The sequence below is a fragment of the Halichoerus grypus genome, chromosome 5 (assembly GCF_964656455.1).
Source record: "Halichoerus grypus chromosome 5, mHalGry1.hap1.1, whole genome shotgun sequence".
Classification (NCBI taxonomy): Eukaryota; Metazoa; Chordata; class Mammalia; order Carnivora; family Phocidae; genus Halichoerus; species Halichoerus grypus.
In genome coordinates this window covers 173,962,724-173,975,026 of record NC_135716.1, presented here as the reverse complement: position 1 = coordinate 173,975,026, position 12,303 = coordinate 173,962,724, and the positions used below count along the sequence as shown (strand labels likewise).

The following is a 12,303-nucleotide window of genomic DNA, read 5'->3' as shown; positions in this document are numbered from 1 at the left end:
CTGGAAGTCAGGGCCAAAGGAGACAGGAGGCAGTCAACTGGGGCCCGGTGTTTATTGGCTTAAAGCCTTAGACACGTCTTCCTTAATTTCCAAGGGCCTTAGTTGTTTAATCCGTGAAATGGGAATAGTAACGCCTATAAAACTCTCACAGGCTGCTGAGGAGCTCAGTAAAATAATCCACTTAATTAACTGAAGTGAGGACAGTGGTTACCTCTGTGTGGTGAGATTCCAGGCCATTTTTGGATTCTTTTTTGCTTTATCTATACTTTTTTACAATTAAAGAAATTGCATTAAAGAAAATGCACGGGGGTGCCTGGGCCTGCATGACTCAGTCCCTTAAGCGTCCAACTCTTGATCTCAGCTCAGGTCATGATCTCAGGGTTGTGAGATGAGCCCCGTGTTGGGCATGGAGCCTGCTTGGGATTCTCTCTCTCCCTCTGCCCCTCCCCCTACTCATGCACGTGCTTGCTTGTGTGTGCTCGCACGCGTGCACTCTCTCTCTCTCTCAAATAAATAAATAAATCTTTAAAAAAAAAAGAAAATGCACAATCAAAAGTATTTTTAGGGGCACCTGGGTGGCTCAGGTTTAAGTATCCAACTCTTGATTTCAGCTCAGGTCATGATCTCAGGGTTGTAAGGTGGAGCCTGCTTAAGATTCTCCCTGGGACGCCTGGGTGGCTCAGTCGGTTAAGCCCTTCTCGGCTCAGGTCTTGACCCCAGGGTCCCAGGATCGAGCCCCGCATCAGGCTCCTTGCTCAGCAGGAAGCCTGCTTCTCCCTCTGCCTGCCACTCCCCCTGCTTGTGCATTCACTCTCGCACGCATGGACTCTCTATTTCTGGCAAATAAATAAATAAAATCTTAAAAAAAAAAAAGATTCTCCCTCTCCCTCTGCACCTCCCCCCACCCCTTTATATAAATAAATAAATAAATAAAAGTAAATTTGGGGAGAAAAAAAGGGATTTTTAAAAATTGGTTGAGATTCCTGGCACTCCACGCAAAAAGGGAAACACTATGAACATTACCCACGCCAGGTCCTCAAAAGAGGTGGTTTTCCTCAGCACTAGTTTTACAAACAGGACACTGAGAGATACTATTAAACATGTTCTAAAACTGTTTCTCTACAAATGGCCCCAGGTGCATCCTAAATATTAGCTGAATAAATTAAAAAGTGGCCAAACATCAGACCTGTTTTTCTAGAGCAGGGGCTATCAGCTTTGAGCAATTCTGGCCCCGGGGACATTCAGCGGTGCCTGACATTTTTATTTTGTCCCAACTGCGGGGTGCTCACGGCGTCTCATGGGCAGAAGCCAGGAAAGCTGTGAAACATTCTCCAAGGCACAGGGCAGCCCCCACAACGCAGGATTACCCAGCTCAAAATGTTCATAGTGCCAAGGTTGAGAAACCCTGTCTAGGGCCCTGGGCCAGCTGCTCCATCGAAAGAGGTAACCTGAGCCTTCAGATCGGGTTGCAAAACGCTTCAGCTCCACTCCGGAGGCTCTGTAATTAAGAGCACGAAGCTGGAGTCTGACTGCTATGTTCACTCTCCATTGGCCTTAACTGGCAGATAAGTTTCCCATCTGTAAAAATGGGAATAATACAGTGCTTATCAGCACAGTGCCAGGTCCGCGGTTCTTGATCGCTTGATGTTATTGCTATCATAAGTTTTTTTTTTTAAGAATATGGATTGCTTTCTACCAGGTATTAGAGGTTTTTATGGCTAAGGCCTCCCCCCCCAACATTAAACTGAAAACTCTCTGGAAGGCCCCATCCACGTGGGAAGTCCCCTGGGTACCCTCTCTTCCAGGGTTTAGCACAACATCGCACACAATAGGCGCTCAGTAAATACATGAATCTATGGGCTTCCTCCTCCCATGGTGGGGGGGGGGGGTGTCCCGAGTGCAGGGAGAAGTTTGCAAAAGAGACTGCGCTGAAGGTGTGGCAAGTGTGGCCCCCAACCTTGGTTTGGGAAAGAAGTCCTTCTCCCCCATGTGTTCTTCCTGTCCTTCCTTGCCCTTACCTATCAAGCCCCCACCCACAAAGGACACCCAGCAGTGTTGAAAGTGACCCATGCCCAGGGCACCCTCCCCCCCCACCCCCACCATCCCTTGGGAAACTGATTAACTTAGAAAAGGCATAGCTCAGCATGCGAGACAGAGCTGGTCACAGTCCTAGTGGTCAGGCAAACAAAACTCAAAACTGGGGGCAGGGGCTGCCCTGCCCTGAAAGGCCTACAGAAACACCCGTCCATCAGACTGAGCCCTCTGGGACAGGATCTGTGTCCCACCTACACCCGCACCCCCCCCACCCCACCCCCGCCATCTAGCCCAGAGGACTTCTAATAACATGTGTCACTGAGTGGGCAAGGGTGAAGGAACCCAACTCCACCACACAGGTGTTTGCAGGGCAGATCCACCCGGAAACTACACCTTGGTTTCTTCACCTGTAATTTGGAAAATCTGCAGAGTTTAAATGAGAGCGATAAACGATGATCTGACTAATAATAACTGGGCACCAAGTGCCAGGCACTGTTCAATGCACTTCGCATGCAGTGTCTCTCCCTTAGCCATCACAGTGAGGCATGCACCAAGTGCCTAGCCCAGCGTCTGGCACACTATAAGCACTCCCTAAGTATTACTCTCCCACCTACCAAAAGGAAGGGTCTCTTTTCTGCCCAGTACTTAATTTGGAAAAGGGAGAAGAGGAAAGAGGAGTCCCGGTAGAAAGGAGACAGGAGACTCAGGGAATCCCAGAGGCGAGTCCTGAACGTGAGACCCAGGGTGGGGAGCTGAGAAGCGCTGTGCGAAAAATCGAGATGCATTCTGTCGGTGGGTTCCCATTAGGAGGAAGACGAGCGCGAAGGAGGTGACTTTCCGAGCGATCCCCCCTCGCGGAAGGAAAGAGACGGGGGGGGGGGTGTCGCAGCGGGAGGACGGCCTGGGTGAGGGGCAGACAGCTAGAGGAAGGGACCCCCGGCGGGGGGAACCCTCGGGATCGCGGCGGGGATCTGGCAGGGAGAGGCCCCCGGGCACCCCCCTCCCGCCCGCCGCGGGCCCGGGGCGCACTCACCCGGGTTCCCTCCAGGGGCGGGCCAGCAGGGCACCGCGGAGCGCTGGCCGCACTAGCAGCATCCCCAGCTCGCGGCGGAACTGTTCGCAGACGGTGACCCCCGGGGTTGTTCACAGACCTTGAGCCTGGGGCGCGACCAGACGGCGGAGCCCCGCCCGGAGCGCACCACCTCGGCGGGCGGGGGGAATGGGTCACACGCCGTCTTCCGCGTCGGGCTCACCCGAAATGACCCCGTATTTCCTCCTGTTAATACGATAACTCTGATTTCGAGGGCACTTCAGAGGCAAGTATGCGACACAGGACAAGGCAGGCCCAAAGAGAAGCTTTGACATTTACACGTTTCCCCCTCGCCTGTTATGGTATGCCCAGCCGCCCTCCGGGGGGCGGGGAGAGGGGGCGTGAGCCTCCTCGACCAATCAGAATGACACACCGAAGATTGTGGGCCAATCGGATGGGCGGTCTTGGGGCAGCCTTCTCGGGCCGGCGAGGGGCGGAAAGAGCCAATGAGAGAGCCGGAATGGGACACGTGGGAGGAGCCGCGGGAGGAGCCGCGGGAGGACCGTGGGTCGGTGCGCCAGGCGTCGCGAGCATCCCGGCCTGATCAGTCCGTCGGCCCCTGGCCGGGTGGCCAGCCCAGCAGCCAGCCCCGTGTCTCCACCCGGGGGGCTGCAGCCCCTGGGATGAGCCTACCGACCCTGCCTCCAGCCTCCCCCTGGTCGGCACCCAGCCACCCCGCACCTTGGGGCCTGGCGCTTAGATAAATCGGCCGGCTTCCTGGCGGACTAGAATCAGTGAGAGAGAAAACCCAGCCGGTCCACGATTAGCTTTCCCTTCAAAGCCCCTGACCTCGTGATGAAGGATAGTTGGAAGAAAGGCAGGTAGGGTCAAGGGGCCCCACCCTAAGAGGAAACCACCCTTAAAAGGATTTTACACCACCTTGGAAGGAGCCCTCCATCCTTTCCCATTATGACAAATAGATGACAAAAAAACTGATTGGATGACAGGCACATGGAGGGTTGATCAGATTAAAATAGCCCACCAACGAAGTCCATAAAACCCCTAGATCTAAATGCCAAATCGGCAACCCTCTCAGGTCCTCTCCCTCTTTGGGAGCTTTGTACTCTATCATTCAATAAACTTTACTGTGGCTCAATAAACCTTGCTTTGCTGCCCACCACTCTGTCTGGTCTACGTCTTCATTCTTCCAAGCAGCCTGACCTAGAACCAGGGGCACGGAAGGAAAAGAAATCCTGTAACACTCAGAATCGGTTGTCTGGCGCTCCATCTCACCCACTCCCCGCCCTGTTAAAATTTTGGTTTTCTCTTGGAGAAGTTGTTTGCTTGAACACTTTATTTAAAATTCAGATTCTGGGGGTGGCCTGGGTGATTCAGTGGGTTAAGCAACCTACTCGTGATCTCAGCTCAGGTCATGATCTCAGGGTGGTGAAATGGAGCCCCCAGATCAGGGTCCACACTCAGCCGGGAGTCTGCTTGAGACTCTTGCCCTCTTCCCCTCCCCACCCAACCCCACCCAACCCCACCCCACCCGCCTGCTGGTGCTCGCTCTCGGTCTCGCAAATAAATAAATCTTTTTTTTTTTTTTAAGATTTTATTTATTTATTTGACAGAGAGAGACACAGCGAGAGAGGGAACACAAGCAGGGGGAGTGGGAGAGGGAGAAGCAGGCTTCCTGCAGAGCAGGGAGCCCAATGGGGGGCTCGATCCCAGGACCCCGGGATCATGACCTGAGCCAAAGGCAGACGCTTAACGACTGAGCCACCCAGGCGCCCCATAAATAAATCTTTTAAAATATCGGATTCTGAAGCCTTCCTGATGGCGGGCTCTTCGGGATTCATTCCATTCCTAAATTAGTTGAAGCTTTTAGAACACTCTTCAGATTTACCCGTTAATACTTTCTCCAAGGGCAACGGAGAACGTGTTGAGGAGTGAGAGTGCAGATGCTGATCGTGGTTCCTCCTTAGGACGTTGGCAAAATACCTCGTTTCCCTGGGCCTCAGTTTCCATTTCTATAGAAGGGGGGTATCGCCCGCATTATTTCATGCTACTCCTCTTTCTCCAAGTCACACCCTTTAAGACACTTTGGGGAATTTAAAGAGTGGGGAGAAAAGGAAGTTCCATCAAGTACAGGTCTTAAAGATGGTAAAAAATAGACTGGAATTGGCGGCTGTCTCTCTGAATCCTTCGAGAAGACCCTAGTGGGGAGCGGGGCCGCTCACAGGAGGCAGTTCTCCCCGAATCTGGCCATTAACGAGAAGAAACTAGAACACTGGACAGTGTCAAATCCAGAGTCCCAGAAGGTGGCCCCTCGAGGGCACCATAAAAGGAGGTTAAACAAATGGGGGCCTTTATGATTAGTACGACCTCAATTGCAAACCAGGGGATGCCAGTTACTCAGCCTGTGATCTCTCTGGCTCACTCTTCCCCTTCTGTAAAGTGAATATGATAATAAATCCTGCTCTGTCGCCTTCCGAAGATTTCGTCGTCAGGTGCCCATATAACAGGGGATGTGAAATTTCCCTATTCTATCACCAACTGGCTAATGACTTTGTTTTGGTGTTTATGCGGCCCTCAGTCCTCCTGCCCCTCCCCCATCACCACTTTATCCTCAATTAAAAAAAAAAAAGCAGCACCCTTAATTCTAAGACATTTCACTTTATTTAAAAGAAGCCAATATACAGGATATAAAGGGCATGATATTTACAACAGTACAGTAAACAGGTTGGTTTCCGGTGGGATCAGTAGTCTTTCAGTGAGTATAAACCCCCCTTCCCCCTTGACAATAGACCCAACTGGCAGACAAACAGCAACAGTGGGGTGGGATGGAACTGCAGGATATAAAGTCTCCCTGGATGGGGCTAAAAATCAGGTAGATGCTAAAATGTCCACGAAGGGGTCTTGCCGGGGTTGGGGATGGTGCCTTACCTCATTTCTTTGAGGGCCCGGCAGTGGGAATGGTGAGGGATTTGCCCAAGACCAACACACAGTCCACCCTGAACCTGGAAATCCTCCAGCCAAGGAAAATTCCCTTTCAGAGAGAATTTGCCCTTACCCATACCCACCCAGCTGCCTCCGGACTCCCCACGTCAGGAGAATGCCCTTCTAGAACGAGAGCTCGGTGTCTCAAGATGGTGAACCCAGGTCTGAGGAAGTCCCAGCACCCCGGTTCCTGCCCCAGGCCCTGGAGGAGCACATCAAGGACTGTAGCCCAGGCCGAGGCCTGGAGTAGGCACAGCTGGGGCTGGGTGGTGGGCATCTCCTGGCCCTTCCATTCCTGCTCCAACTGCCTGACCACCTGGGACCCACCAGGGCCCAGGCCCCAAGGAAGCTAAGTGCTCCCTGAACCAACAGTCCCATGGCCACCCACCGTCCGCCGCTTCTCAACTTCTCCCAAACACAGCTGACTTGGAAATGGACCTTGGCAGACCAGAGCGTGAGTCACCGATCAGAGCCCACCCTCAGAAGCCGAGCTTGTCCCCTACCTGGTGCCCCCTTTCCCCTCCTCCCCACCCACCTCAATTCTGAATTCTCCACTGCCCACCCACTTCCACAAGTGCCCCCCGCCAGAGACTTTCAAGGACCAAGGAGCTGGGGGGTCAAGGAACAGGGAAATGGGGTGAAGTGGGACCTAGGCTCTGCTGAAGCCGCTCACGGGTACAGGTGAGCGGGTGGTGAGACCAGGGAGGTGGAGGGGCACTGATTATATTCAGTCCAGCAGCAACATGCATTTCTTGTTCACAGGATAACGCTGGGCTACCATAACTGCCTACCCTAAATTTAAAAACCCTTTCCTTTCATAAAAATAGATGAGAATCTCTTACTTTATAAATACATTACATTTAGCTTAAGTTACACCTTATATTACCCCCTACCCCACACCCTCTCCCCCATTCCAAGCCAAAGTGGTTTGCTTCTCTGTAGGTCAGAGCTAAGTCCGCCCTTCAAAGACCTCAAGATATATTGCTACAAGAAAACAAAGTGTGTTCACTTGCCAATGATTTTTCTTCCCTGTTTGGAGTCTCAGAGGAGTGTGTGTGTGTGTATGTGCGTGCGTGCGTACGCATGTGTCTTCCACAACCAGGGAGCCAAAAGGAAGCTACTCTCCCTGCCCCTCCCCAATCCTCTCTTTTTATAAAACCCCCAAAAATAGGAGAGTGAGAGAGGGCAGCACAGGAGAGCCCGTCTGAGAACAACCTTAAAATACCAATGTCAATATGACACTGGGCTTAGAAATAGAAATTTTAGTATTTACAGCTTTACAAAGGACGGACCAGTTCATCCCAACTGGACCCGGTGCTGCCCCAGCAAGCGTTGGGGTCTTTCTTGGCAAGCTGTGGGCTCATGGCGGGGGCACAAGCAAGGGCCCACTGGCAACAAACTCAAAAAAGAACTTGGCGGGGAGAGCGAGAGGCAGCCGGGCTCAGACCCAGGAGACCGGTCTGCCACACCCTTGCCGCCCCCCACCCCCATCCACCTGCCCCAATCCTTGCTCCCCAGGGGAGAGCAGCTATGGAAAAGCAGCAGGAAGGAGCCGCTCGGCCAGCGTCTATCTCGGGCTCCTGCCATTTCCATACTCCCTGGACAAACTTCGAGCACCCCAGTCCCAGAGGCAAACGTCCTATGTACATGAGGGGGAAAGCATACATAATACCACCGAACGCTGACTGCCGAGGTCCCCTTAATCCCAAATACTTACACTGCTGCCTTATGTCTTAACACTAAAGATAGGTCTGCCACCCTCCCCACCACCTTGAGAAACAACCCAGGGCTGACCTCTGCTCTGCCTCCCAAACCACGCCATTCCCTTACCCCCCTCAGCCCTGGACACAGGAGGCCGGGGTTGGGGGCGGGTGTCCTCCCGGAAACGGAAAATCTTTCCAGCAGCTGAGGTCCAAGCCTGACTGGCTCTGATGAACTTTGGTTACAATAAGACTAAAACTAAGACAACAATAACACTAATGACAATAATAATCAGGTATGTTTGAACCCTGTAACCTTTAGGACAAGGGTCAGTGAGGAGGAGGGGAAGGGGCTGTCTCTCCTCTGAACCCATGGTCCCTCCGCGTACCTACCCAGAGACTGTTTGACTGGGAATGGAAGCCTCTCGGCCAGACTGCCACAGGGAACCAGCAGGTTCCTGCGACAACCACAACAGAAAAAAAAAAAGGGGGGGGAAATTCACAATAAAGGCCACCAAGTTCTGATAAATAAAAATTACATACAGTCACTAACATACACTCTCTCTCTCCATATATATATATATGTGTGTGTGTGTATATACATATATATATATATATCATATGAGTATTATGTACAATTGTTTTAAGACTGCAAAACAGGTGGGGAAACGGAAGACAGAGAAGGCCCTTACAGGTCGCTGGTACCCTGAGGAAGAAAGACAGGGGGCTGCAATCCTATTTAAAGCCAGAGTCCCTCCTCTGCCTCCACAGGAGAGCAGGAGGTGGGAAGTTCTGGGCCTCGGGCACATTTTGCCCCTTGGACCTCCCGGGAGAGCTCCTGGGCCAAGAAAAAAACAAAAATCGGCAATCACACCCACAGGAGTGGGTACAAAAAGAAATTTTTTAAAAAAAAAGCAAAACCTGCTCGGCTGGCTCCAAGCTGAGATCTGGCAGGTGGCCTCAACACAGGCCCACCCAAGTCTTGGGGAGATACTGGCTCAGATTAACTCCCCACTGGTCGGTCAATCGCGTGAAGTATGGAACAGGCTTGCATATGTCCGTGAGCAGAACAAAGGATGGTTCTCACGCCAGCTCCACTCCTGCCTCCTGATTAGCCAGCAGCCCTCACTGCCTCCCTCCCCCTCCCCTTCCAGTGCCTGCCGGTGGCCAAACAGCGGCGACTGGGGGCAGTGGAGAACCAACCAAGATGGTGGCAGGCGGTACGAACCCAGCTCCACCGTGGAGGGGGTGGATACCAGGCCTGGCCCCCTTCAGGCTTTCTCACAGAGAAATTACAGATCTATAGTCCCTTATCACTGGCTGGGAAGGGAGAGAAAAACATCAAGTCATCAGGGCAATAAAAGACCCCTCCCACCCCACAAAGGTCCCAAGAAAGCAAGCAGTCAGGTGGGCCCACGGCCTTGCAGGCCCCTGGCCTCACTACCGACCTGGACAGAACCGCCCCCTCCGAGTCAGTGCTCACCCTCAGAGGCTGCGAGAGAGATCGCCCTAGCATCGGCCTCCCTCCCAGCTCCAGGGGAAAACCGGGAGTCTGGGCGAGGGCCTACCTTCCACAATGATATAAGGCAAGCTGCTTTTTGTTTTGTTTTGTTTTGTTTTGTTTGCATAGTAGTTTAAACACAGTGAGACTCCACTTTCCCCCACAGTGCCTTGTCCCTCCGCTTCGCCACTCGATTCAGAAAGAAAATAAAATTTTGTCTTCCCTCCCTCCTTCCATCTTTTCTCTCTTGTCAGTAAGTAAAAACACTTGGGAGGCCCCCACCCAGGCCTGGAAAGATTGCAAAGGCAAACAGCTCCTTCCTGGCGGGTGGGAAGGTGGACCACCCCAAGGCCAACTGGCACTGGCCAGGCAGAGGAGGGGAGGGCAGAGCTCATGGCCAATCAGAGGAGCAGGTGGGAGGATAGAAATCCACATTATACCACGCCAGGGGCCCTGCCCTCACCTTAGAGTTTTGTATAAAAACACCTGCTAGGAAGAATTCTTTGGAGCTCAAAGTGGCTCAGCTTAAGGGAAAAGGCACAGTTAACACTGCATCGTCCGGACAGAAGTCTGCATTTGTAATGTGGAGAACAATAGAAATTGACAGCACCATTCCTTGGGTGGGTGGATGGAGAAGGGGCACTGGTTGGTGGTGGGGTGGAAGGAAGGAAGCAGCGGTCCCTCGGGGCCTCCAGAGAAGAGAGGGCAGAGGGAGTCTGTGTGGTGAGGACTGGAGCCCCACTCCGAGGAGCCTTCCTGGACGCACGGGGAGTGGGGGCAGAGGCCCCATCACCAAGACCAGCAGGCACAGGGGGCCTCCATCATCAGCTGACCATGGGTTCCACATCCGCCTCCCGCTCAAACTCATCCTGGATCTCGTCCGTACTTCCTGAGTCACTGCTGGCCACGGAGCTGGGGGACGGTGAATTCCTGGAAGGCGTGAGAAAACGGGGGTCATGCAGAGGGCAGCCTGGGGACTCCTGAAGGGATGCAAGGGCTGGGAAAGACTGAGCGGCCCCTTGTATAAAATCTAATCATCCATGATCCTGCCCTGAGACCCCGCCCTCGCTCTGCTTTCCTTAGAACCTTCTAAGCTCACGAGTTGAATGTGGCCCTCAAGACCTCTCGGGACCCCCTGCGCCGCCTCTGATTGCTCGGGTGCCGAGAGCTCCCCGGGGGCAGGAGCCAGGGATCAGGCTCCAGTCCTACTCTCCAACCACCTAACGCAGGTCTGCGCACATGGTAGGTGCTCAGTAAACCCCAATTAACTCAGAGCTCAACGAGAGGCCATACAGGAGAATGGCTAGTAGTGCTGGGTTCAGATTCTGGCCCTCCCCCTGATGAGCCGGGGGGCCGTGGGCAAGCTGTTTAACCTGCTCCTCCATCTGAACGTGGACGTGATGACAATGGGTTCCGGGGGCAACAGTGAGCTAAAGGGACGACATGCTAAGCCCAGGGCCCCCCACGCAGCTTCCCACGGAGCTGCCCCTCCCTCTTTTATAGCCTGAACCACAGTCATAAAAGAGGAACGATTACAATGAACATATTTGTGCTTTATGCCCAGCATTTTTCATGTATCATCTCATTTTATTACTGGCATATCTTTCTCCCCCCAAAAGGCTGCGCGTCCCTAGAAGGCAGGGGCTCTGTCTTTGTTTTGGCGTTCCCCGGCAAATACAAGGGGCCTGAGGCATGTCAGTCTCCTGGGGACAGACCCAGTGGCCCTTGGTCGGAGGACGGGAAAGGAAGGGAAATTGCTTCCCACGGACCCTAGGAGCCCCACCAGCAGCTGCATTCCTCCTCCGCCCAACAACTGGGCAGAAAGTGGGGCACGAGCCCCAACAGGGCAGGGGCTTGACTGTTCTGTGCATCACTGTCCCCGCGGCCTGGCACAGAGCAGGCCTTGGACGTGACAAGTAGCTGCTGAGAGATCTACGTGAGATCAGACACGTAAGTCACCCAGCACACAGCAGGTGGCCAATACTAGATGTACATGAGGGAGGGGTGGACAGGTGCACAGGTGAGCTGGGCAGATGCGATGGTCCAGGCTGTAAGTTGCAGCCCCACAAATACCCCGCAAGGACGCAATCGCTGAACCCGCAGGGAGGACGGGACTGGGTACCTGTCTGCAGAGCCTTTGATGAGCCGGCGGCAGGTCTCCATCTGGACGTCCAGCCCGCGCTTCATGCTGCACATCTCCATGTACTCATGCAAGTGTCGGTTCATGTCGCTCTTGGCCGTGGCCAGCTCCAGCTGAAAGGCCCCAGGTGGGAGAGACGTGAGGCCAAGTCACTCTCATTCCAGAACCCTCGGCCACTTCCTCCACACGTCCTCGGCGGTCACTGTGCCGAGCCCCCCCCCACCCCGAGGATACCATGACCTCCGCTCCCTGCATGCCAGCCCCCAGCCCCCAGAACTGCTTCCAGTGAAAGGGGAATGGCTGCTTAGCGACCCTAGGGGCTGCCTTCGCCAGGTCTACCAACTCCACCCTGCTCAACATCCCGCACTGCTTTCTATGGACTTGCGGAGGAAAGTTCTCAGGTCTCCGTTATGTTTCTGACCCTTGTCCTCTACCAATGACACAGCCCCCAGGGAAGGAGCCGGCCTTCTCTTTCTCCAGCAGTCACTCTCACTGAAACATGGCCACATGTGCAGACAGCAGGCTTGAAGGCTGCTTCCCAGCTGGAGGCCTTGGGCCAGCCACTTGGGTCTCTGTCAATCTCATCTCCTTCTCTGCATAATGGGGTACATGGTACCCACTGCACAGGCTAGAGGCGCCTAGCTACCTCTAGGCATGTACAGAGGGCATGTGGGTACCGGGGGGCTTACTGAGTGCCTAGCGTCACTCGATGTCACTCAAATGTCTTCTCTCATTGTTTGGGGTCACTATCTCCATTGAGTAACTTAAAAAACTCTCTGGGACAGACAGGGATCACCACCCCCATGTGATCTATTTTACACCCGAGAAAACCAAGGCCCTAGGAGGGACAGGACCCGCCTGGTGCCAGGCAGGCCTCCAACTCACGACCTTGTGCCCG

At 53.7% G+C, this 12,303-nt stretch overlaps 2 protein-coding genes across 3 annotated transcripts in view; both read right to left on the bottom strand.

The window, feature by feature from the left end:
• Positions 1-3,242, bottom strand: part of ALDH4A1 (aldehyde dehydrogenase 4 family member A1) — a 29,323-nt gene extending 26,081 nt beyond the window's left edge. The window contains exon 1 of the mRNA XM_036115522.2: positions 3,068-3,242. Within this exon, the coding sequence (XP_035971415.1) occupies positions 3,068-3,129 (62 nt within the window). The 5' untranslated portion in view covers positions 3,130-3,242. The remainder of the gene's footprint in view (positions 1-3,067) is intronic.
• Positions 3,243-5,724: 2,482 nt separating this feature from the next.
• The window catches only part of IFFO2 (intermediate filament family orphan 2), a 47,500-nt gene continuing 40,921 nt past the window's right edge, over positions 5,725-12,303 (bottom strand). For both annotated transcript variants that reach the window (XM_078073738.1, XM_036115525.2), the window contains 2 exons: positions 11,388-11,518; positions 5,725-10,195 (listed from right to left, as the gene is read on the bottom strand). In XM_078073738.1, coding sequence (XP_077929864.1) covers positions 10,090-10,195; positions 11,388-11,518 — 237 coding nt within the window. In that variant the 3' untranslated portion in view covers positions 5,725-10,089. The remainder of the gene's footprint in view (positions 10,196-11,387; positions 11,519-12,303) is intronic.